The sequence below is a fragment of the Nicotiana tabacum genome, chromosome 9 (assembly GCF_000715075.1).
Source record: "Nicotiana tabacum cultivar K326 chromosome 9, ASM71507v2, whole genome shotgun sequence".
Taxonomy (NCBI): Eukaryota; Viridiplantae; Streptophyta; class Magnoliopsida; order Solanales; family Solanaceae; genus Nicotiana; species Nicotiana tabacum.
In genome coordinates, this window is record NC_134088.1 from 116,384,586 (window position 1) to 116,398,533 (window position 13,948).

The window sequence follows — 13,948 nt, forward strand, 5'->3', positions numbered from 1 at the left end:
ATGTATGTGCTGAATTGCAGGAGCTCTTCTCAGAAGCTGGTGACCTGAAACGCTATGCTATACATTATGATAGGAGCGGGAGATCAAAGGTATATTATTAACCTAGACTATGCACTTTAAAGGAAAACAATGTGGTTCGGCTGAGATTAATGGAACTGCTTCTTCAGGGAACGGCAGAGGTGGTCTTCTCACGTAGACAAGATGCACTAGCTGCCGTTAAAAGGTACAACAACGTTCAGCTTGATGGGAAGCCAATGAAGATTGAAATTGTTGGGACCAACATTGCCACTCCCGCTCCCCCTGTTTTCAATGGTACTTTTGGTTTTGGAGATGCTAATGGAGGTCCCAGAAGGTATGATCTGTTATTCACCAGGACGTTGTTAAATTGGTTTTCTGAGCTTTTCTATTTAGCTCTTTGATGATAAATGAAAATAGGCTTTGATAAGATTGAAACTCTAAGTGAGTGCTGGTTGCTTCACGTGTGGAAACTCCTTTTATGCACTACCCACTCCTTACTCCTTAGAAAGGTCATGGAAGAAGTGTATATATTTGATTTTGGAGCACAATTTTGTTCATTTTTTCTGGGTGCTACTTCTAGCATCAAGTTTTAAAACGATTTGAGAAGACTGGTAATTCTAGTTCGGCGGTATAAGAAATTCATGTATGTATGAACAAAGTGGAGAAATTAGCTAGTTTGTCTGAGTCCACTTCAGTTGAAGCGAAACAAGACAATGAATTAGGGAAAAATGATAAATGGGAGGTCGGTGTTAGACACTTAAATTGGAGCTGATCTTGTGGGTAGATCATACAGAGGTATCTTATCGAAACAACTATCATGCAAAGTTATCGGGGAATGTAAGCTTTATTTGGCTGCAGGAAAGGAGAAAATTGAGTATAAAGTGGGAGTTAGTAAGCTTTTTTAGAAACCTTTCAAAGTTTAGACTAGTTTTAGTATTGTTTGTTTTAAATCTGTAATGGAGTTTTTCATTTGGGTTCTTCCTCTCTTTTGATGTTGTTTAACGTAGTTGTATTAATAATTGGATAATGAATATATGGAATTAGTTTCTATTCAATGCTTCTAATCATAATTCATTTGTGGTAAAACAGTTTTCAAGCAAGAGGTGGAGGCTTCGGGAGGTCACGTGGTGGTAGAGGACGCAGTCGCGGATTTCGAGGAGGCAGCAGAGGACGGGGAAGAGGAGATCGTGGAGAAAAGGTATCTGCAGAAGATCTAGATGCTGATCTGATGAAGTATCATTCAGAAGCAATGCAGACAAACTGATGGGTCCGGTAGCAATGTTTGCCTCTACATCCAGTGCGTAGTGGAGCCAGACTTTCTGTACTTTAGTATTCTTCTCTTTTCAAGTTGCAAGAAAGAAAGTACTTATAGGAAGATTTGAACATTTGCTGTATGGGAATTGAGCTTCTTTTTTATTTGTTCCCTTGATTTGGATTTGTGCTTGGGTGGAGTGATTTGTGTATTCTACCAACTCTTTAGTTTATTTAAGAGCTGGACGATTAGAGTGGAAATGCTTATCCTTGCCCATCCCACGACAATGCTTTGCCTCGACGGTGGCAGACGCCAGCTGAAGATGGTGGCTGCCCTGTGTCTTGCGGTCTGCAAGTGCTTCTTGTAGTCAATAATTTGGGCGTCAATCGTGAGGTAGTTTTTGTCGCTTTGTTCTTGTCCACTGGTTTCACAATTGCAGTCCTTGTGCACTTTGAAGTTTTTTGCTGCAAGTGTCAGACTTAATTTTATTCATGTTGATAATGAGTTCTACAAACTGTTGACTTAGGAAGCAGGTAAGTGGGATCAATTTTGGGTGACTAAAGCTGCCTCCCCTGATGATTTTTTCTTACTTATTGCAAATATATATTTCTACCTTTTATAACATGTTTATAACGAGCTTGAAAAACTGTTGCATTAGGAACAGGTAGGTCGGAACATTGGGTGACTAAGCTGAATCCTTTCAATGATTATGTCTTATTGCAAATACATGGGATGAGTAAGCTGAATGATGGTTCTCGGGGGCCGCAGACTGCTCATCTTGTGGATGATATGTTGATGTCGCTGGAGAATGAGGCTTCGTCCTCTTTCTGTGAACGTGATGTTTGAGTGAGGTGGTGGACTTTCTGCATTTCTACAGCATTATGGAGCTTATGCCCTGTACTGTAGAATTGCTCGAGTTCGCTGTCTTTGCATTTCTTGCAATCTCTTCAAGTCTGGAGCATCATCCGGCATTTCATATTAATTAGGCTGTTGGTAATTGAAATTCAACGACTAGAAACTTGGATCATTGAGATGAATATGCATTCTGCTATGTCCTGATTCAAAAATCAAATTTTCTTGGTTTTTTCTCTGTTATGGTCTTGCTCGGACAATGTATATTAGCCGCCCTGTAGATATGCTGATTATCTACTGGGTGATGTGTCAACTGATACTTCCTTGTGAATGGCTGTGGTGCTAAAGATGGCATATTGACTCCCTTAAAAGGCCTGAAATATATATGCTGAGATATGAAAGGTGGCTGATGGTCATCAATGGATCTCTTGTAAAGGTGTTTGTAGCTCGCACAACCATGTTTCTGGAGCGGTTTGCGCTTTGTTTTTGATTGCCTTTTATCGAAGCTGTTTGCAGCGTGTCCAAACAACAATCTGGAACAGATTAAGGAACAATGAAGTTTCTTTCTTTCTCTTTTTAGTTGCGGGTCTAGTTCATATTTAGGAAGGTAGTAGTTTACGAGGAATATTTATCTTCCTTGCGATTGCAGTTTATAGGTGCTTTCTTGTGCATTCTTTCGGTGGTGATTACCTTCACCTTCGGCAGAGTAAAAAACTTGCACATTATGTAAGGTTCGCAGTATTTGGCAATGGGCTTCTAGTGAATTATATGATGATTTTTCTGCCAGTCCACACCTAGCAATAATATCGTAAAAATTGCACTGGTCGTCCCCATTTAATCTATACGTATATTTTTAAAATTATTTAACATATACCCTAATTTTAACAATTTCAGACGTCTCCTCTTCTTCCTCCTGACCTATGCACTCCTTTCTTCCTCCTCTTCTTGTCTATCAAATTAACTTTTCAACCACTATTTTAATATATTCACTAATAAAATGTGAAGTCAAATTAACAACTTAACCTACATTTGATCAAATACTGTCATAAAATAACAAAACAGAGTATTGTTATTGTTCTCTATTTGAATTCAGAAACCCTGTCAACAGAATGTAAAACGTGGGCTTCTGCAAATTTTACAATCCTTTATTTTGCAAGCTCGAGATACAAATTCAAATGCATCGAGAGCGCAACAGATACTCTCTGTTTATCTCATACTGAATATACATAAGTTCCAAATCCAGTATGAAGAACATGAAGAATTCCCCATGAGGTAAAGCCCGATGTGATGCTAAACCAACTCTTAGTTACACTGAAAAGTTAATTTGTCTTAAAGTTTGCACTACAAATTGAAGATCAGACTAATTTGTCTGAAGTTTGCACTATGAAATCACGGAAAACTGAAGTTTTCCCTTGCACAGCACTATGAACTGAAGTTTGCGTGATTGCCTTTACAAGTCAGGCCAAACTTCAGGCAAAAATATCTGAAATTTTGCTTTGATAAGGTTACACTTCAGGCAAAAAATTCTGAAGTTTTAGACCAAAGCAATCTCCTTTCTAGTCTAGTCTAGGCTTCTAGCCACCTTGCTCCGACCTGAGCTATGCAACAACGAGATCTCCCTTGATCCTTGCCGTATGTGCTTGACGGCCCCCCATAAGACGCTCACGTCTAAAGACTAGATGCTGTAGGGTACGTCTTAAAAGTGCTCCTCCACTACGTCGTGCCTTACGTCAAGAGGTGGTCGAGATGGCTATGAGACTAGTGCAAACAATATGTTGAAATAGTAGATTTAACTTCAGACATAAATTTTTGCTACTTCAGGCCCGTATGCATGAAGTTACCCGAAAAGTGGGTACGCTTGCAATTGTTTTTACAAAGCGGGTATAGATTAAAATGTGATCCAAAAATTGGGTATAGATGCAAATCCCCCAATAATATCGCCGCTACATCCACTTCTGATCCTTTATTAAGAAAATTAATGCAATTTTATGTTTGTTAAAATAGTCTTGAATTGAATTTTTCTTTTCTTTACCTGATTCATTTAAAAGAAAAAGGCACAATGTGCGAGTTAGTGCACTTACAATGCGGCAAAATATGAGAAAGCAGAATGCTTTTACAATTCCAAAACTAACCAAGAAACAAAAGAGTACTTGTGAAAATGTTTTTTGGATCATCTTAGTGACGTATGTAGCCATGTAGGTCATTTTGTTCTTTTAGGCTTTCATCTCGAGTTATTCATCCAAATTTAATCACGGACAAATATTCTGCTATTTTCTGTGCACGTATGAGTTGAGAATAATCACGATTTCCGTAAATTTACACCATCGTCACCGTTGAAAACAATAATCCCCCAAACGTCCTAATTACATGCAGGAAAAAAGCTTTGATACATCAATGACCTAATTTCTGGCTAAAACATACAACACAACACTACCCCACACCAGCTAGATGTAGAACAATTGGCGCGACATCATTGCTCCTTTGGCCTCCTCACTTTATCCCAACTTGAAAATATTAACCTCAAAAGTGAATAAAATATAGCCAGTATGCACGACTTCATAAAATTCCAAAATGAAGAAGGCCAATACCAAGGATACAGCAAGCGGAAAAAGAGACTTATGATATGTCGAGGGTATCGTCCAACCTGAAACAACACATTAACGCATGTTATTAATAAAACATAACATGACCAAAAATAGGAGCATTGGGATCAGAGGCGGAGCTAGGGATTTAAGTGTGTGAGTTCTAAATTTTAAAATAAAACATTGCTTTCAGGGGGAATCGAACCCCCATCTTTTCCAGCAAACCCACAACCCTTTACCGTTGAACCAAGACCCATTTTGTTACTGGGTTCGGCAGTATATATTTATATAGATTTAGTAAATATTTTAATACAAATATAGGGTTCCGGAAAAGTCACTGGGTTCGCCCGAACCCGCACCCACAACTGTAGCTCCGCCCCTGATTGGGATAAATCTTCCCAATGTTCTCTAACAGCTATCATATGCTTCCATGTTCAAAATGAATTTCATTCAACATTTACCATGGCACTGGCAAAATAATTGAAACAACTTTTCTAACTAGCCATCTTTTTCATGCCATCCGCTTATAAAATATCACCAGGGTCAACCACAGAGTAGGTTTATCTACTTCTTGTCTGGACTTCACCAACGGAACTCAAAAACAAAAAAAAAAGAAGCAAGAATGCTACACCAAGGATTTGAACGTGTAACTAACAGTAATTTTTGAACTACCTTCAGCACTACACTAGAATCACCCCTCATGTCAAGGGGATCCAACAATTTATATATATGCAAAAAATTTGTCGTTGACCTCTTTGCACAGTGTAGGACTCAATTGAATCCCCTAGTGTCCTTAGCTCCGCCCCTGTTCATTATTGTTCTGTAATTCTTTATCTGCTTGTTAGGTACATTGTGCATCAGGCTACTTCGCCACACACCAAGAATTTTATGACAAATAAATACATCTTTATTAATCCATAAAATGTCTGAAGTACGAGAGAAGTATTCTTCATCGAATATTTTGGTTTGAAATGATATCAAATCATAAGTCTATTCCAATAATAGAAAGATTACTCACAGGATATAGCAAATCTAATGCATCCCATGCTGCATGGCGAACAGCTCTTGTTGGGTACATGGGAGCACCTGGTGACGTGAAGCTATACAAGCAAGTTTTCAATCTTGTACTGGTAGCCATTCTCAACTCTAATCCTGCAGAGATGTCACTGTAATGTAACTCCAAACATTTTGGAAAACCCGCACTATTGCAGACACTCAAATTAGCAAGAACTAGCTTTACCTTGAAGGACTTTCAATTGGGAGAGGTAATGCAACAATACTGGCTCCACTTTTAGTTTTTGAAGCTGAAATCAGAACTGTAAATGAGAAGCTACACAGGGAAAATGAAGGAAAAGACTCTGGGGATGTTGAAGATCCTGTTCTCTTACCTGATCAGCTAGTTCAGTTACAAATATATCTGCTGGACCACCAATCAAGAAAGCATTTGGAAAATCAGGAAATTGCCTTAAAAAACTTTCTAGCCTGTCAGCTGCAAATAGATTTAACATAAGCATGTAATCTCAACCTTGTATGCAAGGTTACAGCTAAGATCAACTTACCTAGGTTATACAAGAATATGAACCTTGAAAGGAGGAGAAATAAATCTCTTTGGGCCTAACAAGATGAAGACAGCGAATGATGTTAGTACACACCCACTAAAATTAGACTTGCTTTGGCACACAGGTAAATCAGAAGGGGAAAACATCAGACCTGCAAAGGGATCTTCTTTAATCGACCCGGAACAAGGGCAACTTCCTCAAGCAGATACTGTAACACACATCCATATAATCAATTGTCACCATTTACCTCCATCGATCTAAAAGCAACAAAAGAAAGCACCAGTGCTACACTTCACTCCCAATACTTCAAAAATAAAAATCAATTCAGGGGTATTTGACCTGAAAAAGACTCTGGAAACGCCTTGTGTTTGTTTGGATGTCGATCCTGCAAAAGGATATGTCAGCCAATCACTTAACACACTTTACTATAATCCCCACACCCCGTTCCCCACCTGTTCTTCTTCACTTATGCACTGTGAAACACATAAAAGGAGCAATAACTACATAATTTCTAAGAAGAAAACCTCTGTCTGACCCTACGATACAGTTTGACAGAAATATTAAGCAGTCTATTTTATGAGCATCAACGGAGTAAATCTCTGAGTGGTGTATATATATTAACGTAGATATGAAGAACACGACAAGGTAAAGAGAGTTGACGATAATGATGTAAAAGCTAAAGTTGATCCAACATGATGATGTATATCAGTCATGCAAGAGAACATGCCTGCAAAGCAATCAATGTCTCAATATTAATCAAGGAAACTCAGGCATGTTGCATAAGGGGAAAGCTTTTACTGAGTGCATAAAGCAACAAGGCCACAAGATTGTTGCATAAAGGAAAGACCCTGTATAGTGAACTTAATCACATTTGACTCTTGATATATCTAGGATATAAAGATTTGTGCCCTTGAAGTAGTAGCAAGCTCAGCACTAGAATGTGTTAGAAAGAGCACACACAGTTAGCTTCCTGAGTTTCTAATTTAATAGAAGCCTTAAATGAGAAGTGACATTGGCAATCAATGAAATCTTAAAATAAAAGCAAAACTCATACCAGAATACATTTGTAGCTCCTTGAACAAGAGCTGATGAGTAGCGAAGGAGGACTTCAGAATTTTCAAGTTGAACCTCAAACAACTGCAACGTAGAAGATTATGTAAAAGAGTAGGTTCATTACAATTGCATGAATAAAAAACACACTCTCTCCTCTCCTTCCCCTCTCCCCCTTCCTGCTTTTCTTCCTGGTGAGGTCTTTTTTTTGTGTGGAGTTGAGGGTGGGAAGGAAGAGGCGACATTGTATGAACATCTTGATAAAATTTACAGATCACACCATCAGATACGGTCTTTATTATTGGATATGCCTACATAGTTGCAGATTGAAGAGATTCTAGGGTACACATAGATATCCCCTGCCAGTTTTTAAAGGGAAATGAGTGAAATTACTGCATTCGGAAAGTAAAACCTCTATTGGCCCGTTTGTTCACAGAACAGAATGAGCAAAAACAAGCACAACCAAAATATTGTGAGAAACACGTGATACATACAAAAGTCCAACAGAGAAAGATAAAAAAGGCTCACCATAAGTTGGATAAAAGGAAAAAAAAAAAAACGATAAAGGGGGTTTGAAAAGAATTAAAAAAGAATATCAACACCAGAGCCATATTTTCATTCTTAACTTGTGGCCCTGGAAGGCATCTTTCATTCCTTGAAATGGGAGTTCTCATTCTATCGCTACATAAAGAGTACATAACTTAATAGGAGATTAAGATCATAGAAAGACGTAAAAATTCTACTAACCCATTTATGGAAAAGGAGTGAAAAAGTATTTGAAGCGAAGGATTGACTCCACAGTTGGACAATCAGATCAAGGATCGGTTTTCCGTTCTGAGGTACACGGACAAAATGATCAGCAAGCACATAGTAGTAGCATGTCGGTCCTTCAGCCCGTTCCTCTGCAGCCGTAATAGCATCCTCGCTGCTGAGTATTATCTCTGTTTCAATGTTAAACCACAAAATAAGTTCTTCCTCTTGATTGATCACCAAGAATCATCAAAATTCTGAATTTCCTCTAGCAAATGATATCTCATACTTCTGGACATTTTTAGCTTGAAAAATAGGTTAATGAGATTCTTCAGAATGAAGTTGGCATTACATATTTTTTTTAAAGGTAAAGATTTCTCACGTATGATAAAGAAACTACACAGATAGTCATATCTATTGACACATATTTTGTTGTACTGATACACCATCATGCAATTTGATTTAATCTTTAAAAAGGGAAGAACACAAGGAAATGAAGAGGAGTATATACTATTCACTATTTGTTCAGAAGCCAGAGAATGAAAGTGAAAGGAAGGGGAAGCAAGTTCCTTATCTCCCCCCACCCCCACCCCCAAAAAAATAAAAATAAAAAGCAAGAAAATGCATTCCCTTTGTTTGGGTTTGGAGAAAACAACTGAAAGGTAAGAAGAAAATAAGAATTTTCTTGTTTCAAATTCCTCTTTTTCTGACAAGGTTAGTACAAAGAAAATAAGTCTCATATGTTTCAGACAAAAGCAAAAATTTGGTGGGGGCACAATGGAAAAAAGAATTGCTTTGAAAGGTGATTCTTTTCATCTCTAGATCTTCTCTAGATTACTCTCCCACAAAATAGTGAATTGCGTCAGAAGAAACAAGATGATTATATCTTTCAAATTTGCTTTCCTCCTTTATTTCCCCTAATGAACCAAACATGGGACGAGAAAACTGTGACCTTCCCTCCCTTTCACTTCCCTTTCCTAGTTTCAAACAAAAGTTGTGGAAAAAGACAAGGTAAAAAATGTGAATACAAAATCCATCTTCTCTCACTAATTCATAAACCTTGGAACCTAACTAAGAGATGTTTCAGAAAATTCAAGTTTAGGAGGAGCTAGGGTGTCAACATGTGAGATTTATTATAAGAAATCATTTAATCAAGATGTGGAAAAAACCCAGAAAACAAGTTTCTGAAAAAAGAATTTAGGGTCGGGCGGGGTAGATTATTCTTTAATCTTAGTCCTTTCTTTAATCTTACTGCGATACCCTCCTCACAAATTAAAGTGATTGAAGAGGATGAATATCACAGAGAGCTAAACAGATTTAGAGCCAGAATAGATGATTTTCACACGAGTAGAGTGAACACATGGTAAAGGTATCCAAAGTTCATGAAGTTCCTATTGCAAAGTCTTCAACATCAACGATAATTCTTTGTTCTTTTACCCATCTCAAAGGAGTACAATGGCACAAACATTAGAATGAAGTCAGAGTATGCAACCTTAGAACTATTGTTTCCTCTCTTTACAAAGAGAACAGACACTTTTCTTATGAATAAAATGTATTTCACCAAAGATAAGCAACCAAGAAGGTGCTTCTTACGAAGTTGACAAAACAAATACCCTAGAATAAATATAACCCACAAAAGTTGGTTTTATGTTTTCCCCAATGCTAAATTTTTTTATTGGACTATGTTGAAAGTTCAGATAGGAGAAGTAAGCAGTCATGTAACTTTTCTCTTGTTTGATCATATGAGATTAGAAATGAATGCTTGATCCTCTGCTCACTTCAGCATACAACTTGAGTTGATGCCAAAAAATTCTTACTACCTTGTTCACCACTTCTCCACTTAGGTTGTCAGTTACATTCTCAAGAAATAGAAATGCACCGTCTTCTCCATCAAAACAATCCCAAGGCAGCTTCAATTTTTCTGGGTGCTATACAGTGTCCGATATGTGAATCTCTTACTAAAATCCAGTTGTACTGTATTAGGTCAGGTGATACTACATGGTGGCTATCGTTGTAGCAACTGAAAGGATATGACACTATGTTCACTCTATTTTATTTGTGAAATTATCTTTCCTAATTTCTTAGGCAGGTCCACAACCAGTGGCTGGCATACTAACAATAATTCACCAACTGATGATTCTTCCGTTCAGATGTAAAGGCTTTGGCTTCCATTTTTACTCTAGATTTTCTTCATTCGCCTTGTAGATGTCTACATGAATTAGACCGGAATGTGCTAGTCAAAATATTACGTCTGCACTTAAAATATATTAGTTATCTCACAATAGGCAAGGAGCTTTTTATCGTTTGAAACCTCATATGAAACAATAATGGTCCCCATCTTAAAATACCATCTCCTAATGATATTAAATGAAACAGAGTATGTCGTACTCTAATATACACATTAGACATATAGAGCACAACATTTACCAAAAGGGATCTAGAACAACTTTTAACATAGCACCAAATTCCCCCCATGAATGAAATATTTTGAAATAGTTCTTAATTAGAGACACTTGCAAATGCAACTATCACACATCCATATATATGGTATAAATATGTAATAGAGTATAGCATCTATGTGACTGATACGATACTTTAAACAACTCTCAAGATAGAAAAGAGCTTGATCATTAAGATCAGCTAATATTATACCACTATGTGCACGCAATGTGCTTTCAGCAATCAACTTCACTAAAGATGGAAATTTACCATTCAGTAATAAAAACAATTGAAATTTGAAACCTTTAAGCAAAGGCCTTTACTAACTATGTAGCTTTTTTTTCCCAAAACTTTCCTGAAAGTATTCTCAGAAAAAATCACTAATTAAACTCATCAATGAGGTGCACATGTAAGCTCTTCATATCAATCATTCAGTTTACAAGAGAAGCAAAGAGATGAAAAAACAGAACATATTGTTAAATCCATATATATAGACAGGAACCATTATTCCAATCTATATTCCAAAGGTTCGACGAGAAAACGAAGGAGCTAAAGATAAAGTTGATAACATTAACATCTGCAAGGCCAATTTCACATATACTAAATGAAATGCAAAGTCATCATCAAGTTAACTTTCAAAACACATGGAGTGTTTATAATCAAGTTTTGTCCAACTTTACCAATATATCCATAAAACCTCCCAGATCTCTCCCCGCTCCCCTTCCCCAAGCGCCATGTTGAATTACTCCTTGAGCTTCAGTAGTAAATACATATAATCACCTAATTTAACACAGCTCCTTTTAACAAACCAGGCAACTTCCACATTCAACTTTCAGAATTTATGTTGCTTATCGTGGCTCATTAAGGTTAATTGAGCATCACAATTTCGCTAAAGCACGCAACAGGTTTTAAAGCATTTCCGGTCGCAAGATATAATTAAGTAAATATAAGTGTATTCTCTCCCCAGCTTAAGCATTTAGAAGAGACGGTCACACATTTCAACATTTCCTTGTCATCTATTCTTTCTAAAAGGGAATGTACAACGTAATGAAAGCCATAAATATTCACACAAAACACGAGTGAAAAACTTACTACATTTACCATGCCTTGTCACGTTTACAATCAATAAGTTAACTCATTGTACTCAATTAGATCTCTCACGTTTGTTTTCCACATCACACGAATAGCGTCCATCATGTGCTTGATAAAAAGAGAGAGTAATAACATTGAGTTACCTTTAGCTCGATCATCAACTTCCAAAGCTATATCAGCGAACAGCTCTTGCAACAAATTACGCCTCTGCGACGGCGAAGTCAATGCCTGAAACCAAAATTTGAGAAAATGCATAGAATTCAACAAACTCAATCAGTCAAATGAAAAACACAAAATTAAAATTTAAAGAAAAGGAAACACGCGCACAAAATCGAAGCATATACGTACACGTTGAAGCTTCTTTTCAATCTCTTGGGTAAGAGCTGTGAGGTAAGCGGAGCTTCGAGCTGATGAAACGGTAGCCATTGTTAATCTCGCTCGATTTCTTCAAAATATACGAACATTGAAGAAACGAAGAAAACAGAGGAATTGCCCTAATCCAGATAATTCTGGATTTTGGATCCAATGGAAGATTTTCACCAATTAATTTTATATAAAGCTTTTATATCTGTAAATAAATAAACTTTACATTTACAGTAAGAGATTAATTTTAAAGTTAGGGAAGAAGCAGTAACTGAGACTTCATTAATTAATTTATTATTTTACTTTTGATTTAAAGTGGCGTGGAAGGGAAGGAATAGGGAAGGAAAAAAAAGCGATTATTTTGAGTTATGTGTAGGTGGCGGGGGCAGGGGAAGTAATGGGCACATGGTTTGTGGCTTTTTTGTACACGTGGGCTCTGCATTATTTGGATAATGCGAAATTGCGGACCGAGAAAGATAAAATCCACCGATCTTGTCTCTCGTCACACACACGCGCGCTTTGCTTTTCAAAAAAAGTGAGCGGTAAGGTTACTGATGATTGATGTCCTTTTCTTTCTTTTTTTCTACAAAATAAACACAATTAAATCATGTTGAATAACAGACATAAAAGTTGATCATAAACTGCACTATAATAATGTGTATTCAGATGTGAAGAATGTGTTTGACAACTTGACATGATAGATAAAAGATTTGTTACTTAATTATAGAGTAGTTAAGAACACGTTTTCATTTATATTCTAAACATCGGTCAAAACTAAGGAGAGCTGCCCTAGGAATATATGTGCTCCAAAATGAGAGTCCACTTTGCATCTTTCTAGTAGAAAAGGTTTGTTATTTAGGAATTAGTTAGTCCGTCTTGAATTTCAGTTTTTTAGTTCATATTTTTGGGACAAAGATATCTTGAAGTTAAGATTTTTAGTTTCACATAATCTAATCTTCTATTCAATTATTACTATGACAGAATAATCCGTGAACCAACCTTTCCTCATGCGATTTTATTTGAGTAGAATTAATCCAAATAACCGCCCATCTAATTGTTTAAATTAAAAATAATCGGGAAAAGTATAATATATGTATAAATGTGTATAACAAATATATAATCTATGTATACCTACTATCCAAATACCATGTAGGTTGGGCATGCCCAACTCTCTATACAACAAGGGGCACAAAAAATTGTGCAACCACTAAGATATGTTTAGGGATGGGCAATGGGCGGTACGGGTTTTAGCATATGCGGGATGGTGTAGGTTTAAACATATGCGGGTGCGGTGCAGGTCAAAATAGTTTTTTTAAATCCTTTGTGGGTGCGGTGCGGGTTTTAACTTTTTGCAAAATTACAACGTTTCAACTATTGCTAATATTATTACAACCCGAAAATATTTACTTTTTCAATTTTGAACCTGTGGTTCCTTTCTCCTATGCATTGATTATTTTAGTCTCAAAGTTTTTTTAAAAATTTTCATGTATCTGATCTCATTACCTTGTACGATACGTCTGAATCATTAGAAATGACATACTGATATATCAAACTGAATTCCAATACTGATACATGTAAAATCAGAAATAAATATATTAAAAACTTTAAAATCGAACACTGTTAAAAGTTAAAACTGACAGCATTCGGTAGGATTTATAGTTATGGATATTCAAAATTGGACTTCTTTGGTTTGCAATTTGGATTCCAACATAAACTTTTAGATTATGAATATAATTGAAAATAAAATTAAATAAGATAAAAATATTACAAATTGAAAGAAATAATAAAGGGAAAATTTTTCAGAGTGGGGCGGGGCGGTGCGGGTGGACGCGGGTGTTGATGCGGGGCAGGTGGATGCGGGTGAAAATACTATGTGGGACGGGTTGAAATTTTGTGGGTTAAGGCAAAACCCGCCCCGCCCCATTGCAGAGATATGGTCAACTACACTTGTTCCTACTGCTATTGCATATAGATACACTGCATATACTGTT

At 36.8% G+C, this 13,948-nt stretch overlaps 2 protein-coding genes across 2 annotated transcripts in view; one reads left to right on the forward strand and one right to left on the reverse strand.

Moving 5' to 3' along the window:
- The window catches only part of LOC107819595 (THO complex subunit 4A), a 2,789-nt gene extending 1,259 nt beyond the window's left edge, over positions 1-1,530 (forward strand). Inside the window, exons 3-5 of the mRNA XM_016645716.2 lie at positions 21-89; positions 168-352; positions 1,108-1,530. Of these exons, the coding sequence (XP_016501202.2) occupies positions 21-89; positions 168-352; positions 1,108-1,282 (429 nt within the window). The 3' untranslated portion in view covers positions 1,283-1,530. The remainder of the gene's footprint in view (positions 1-20; positions 90-167; positions 353-1,107) is intronic.
- Positions 1,531-4,411: 2,881 nt separating this feature from the next.
- Positions 4,412-12,161, reverse strand: LOC107819593 (uncharacterized). Its single transcript, XM_016645714.2, has 11 exons — positions 11,943-12,161; positions 11,738-11,822; positions 8,061-8,254; positions 7,318-7,400; positions 6,603-6,648; positions 6,415-6,471; positions 6,264-6,318; positions 6,093-6,193; positions 5,945-6,008; positions 5,723-5,856; positions 4,412-4,766 (listed from the first exon to the last, which is right to left on the reverse strand). The coding sequence occupies exons 1-11, from the start codon at positions 12,018-12,020 to the stop codon at positions 4,593-4,595; spliced, it is 1,071 nt and encodes a 356-aa protein (XP_016501200.1). The 5' UTR covers positions 12,021-12,161; the 3' UTR covers positions 4,412-4,592.
- Between the last annotated feature and the right edge of the window lie 1,787 nt (positions 12,162-13,948).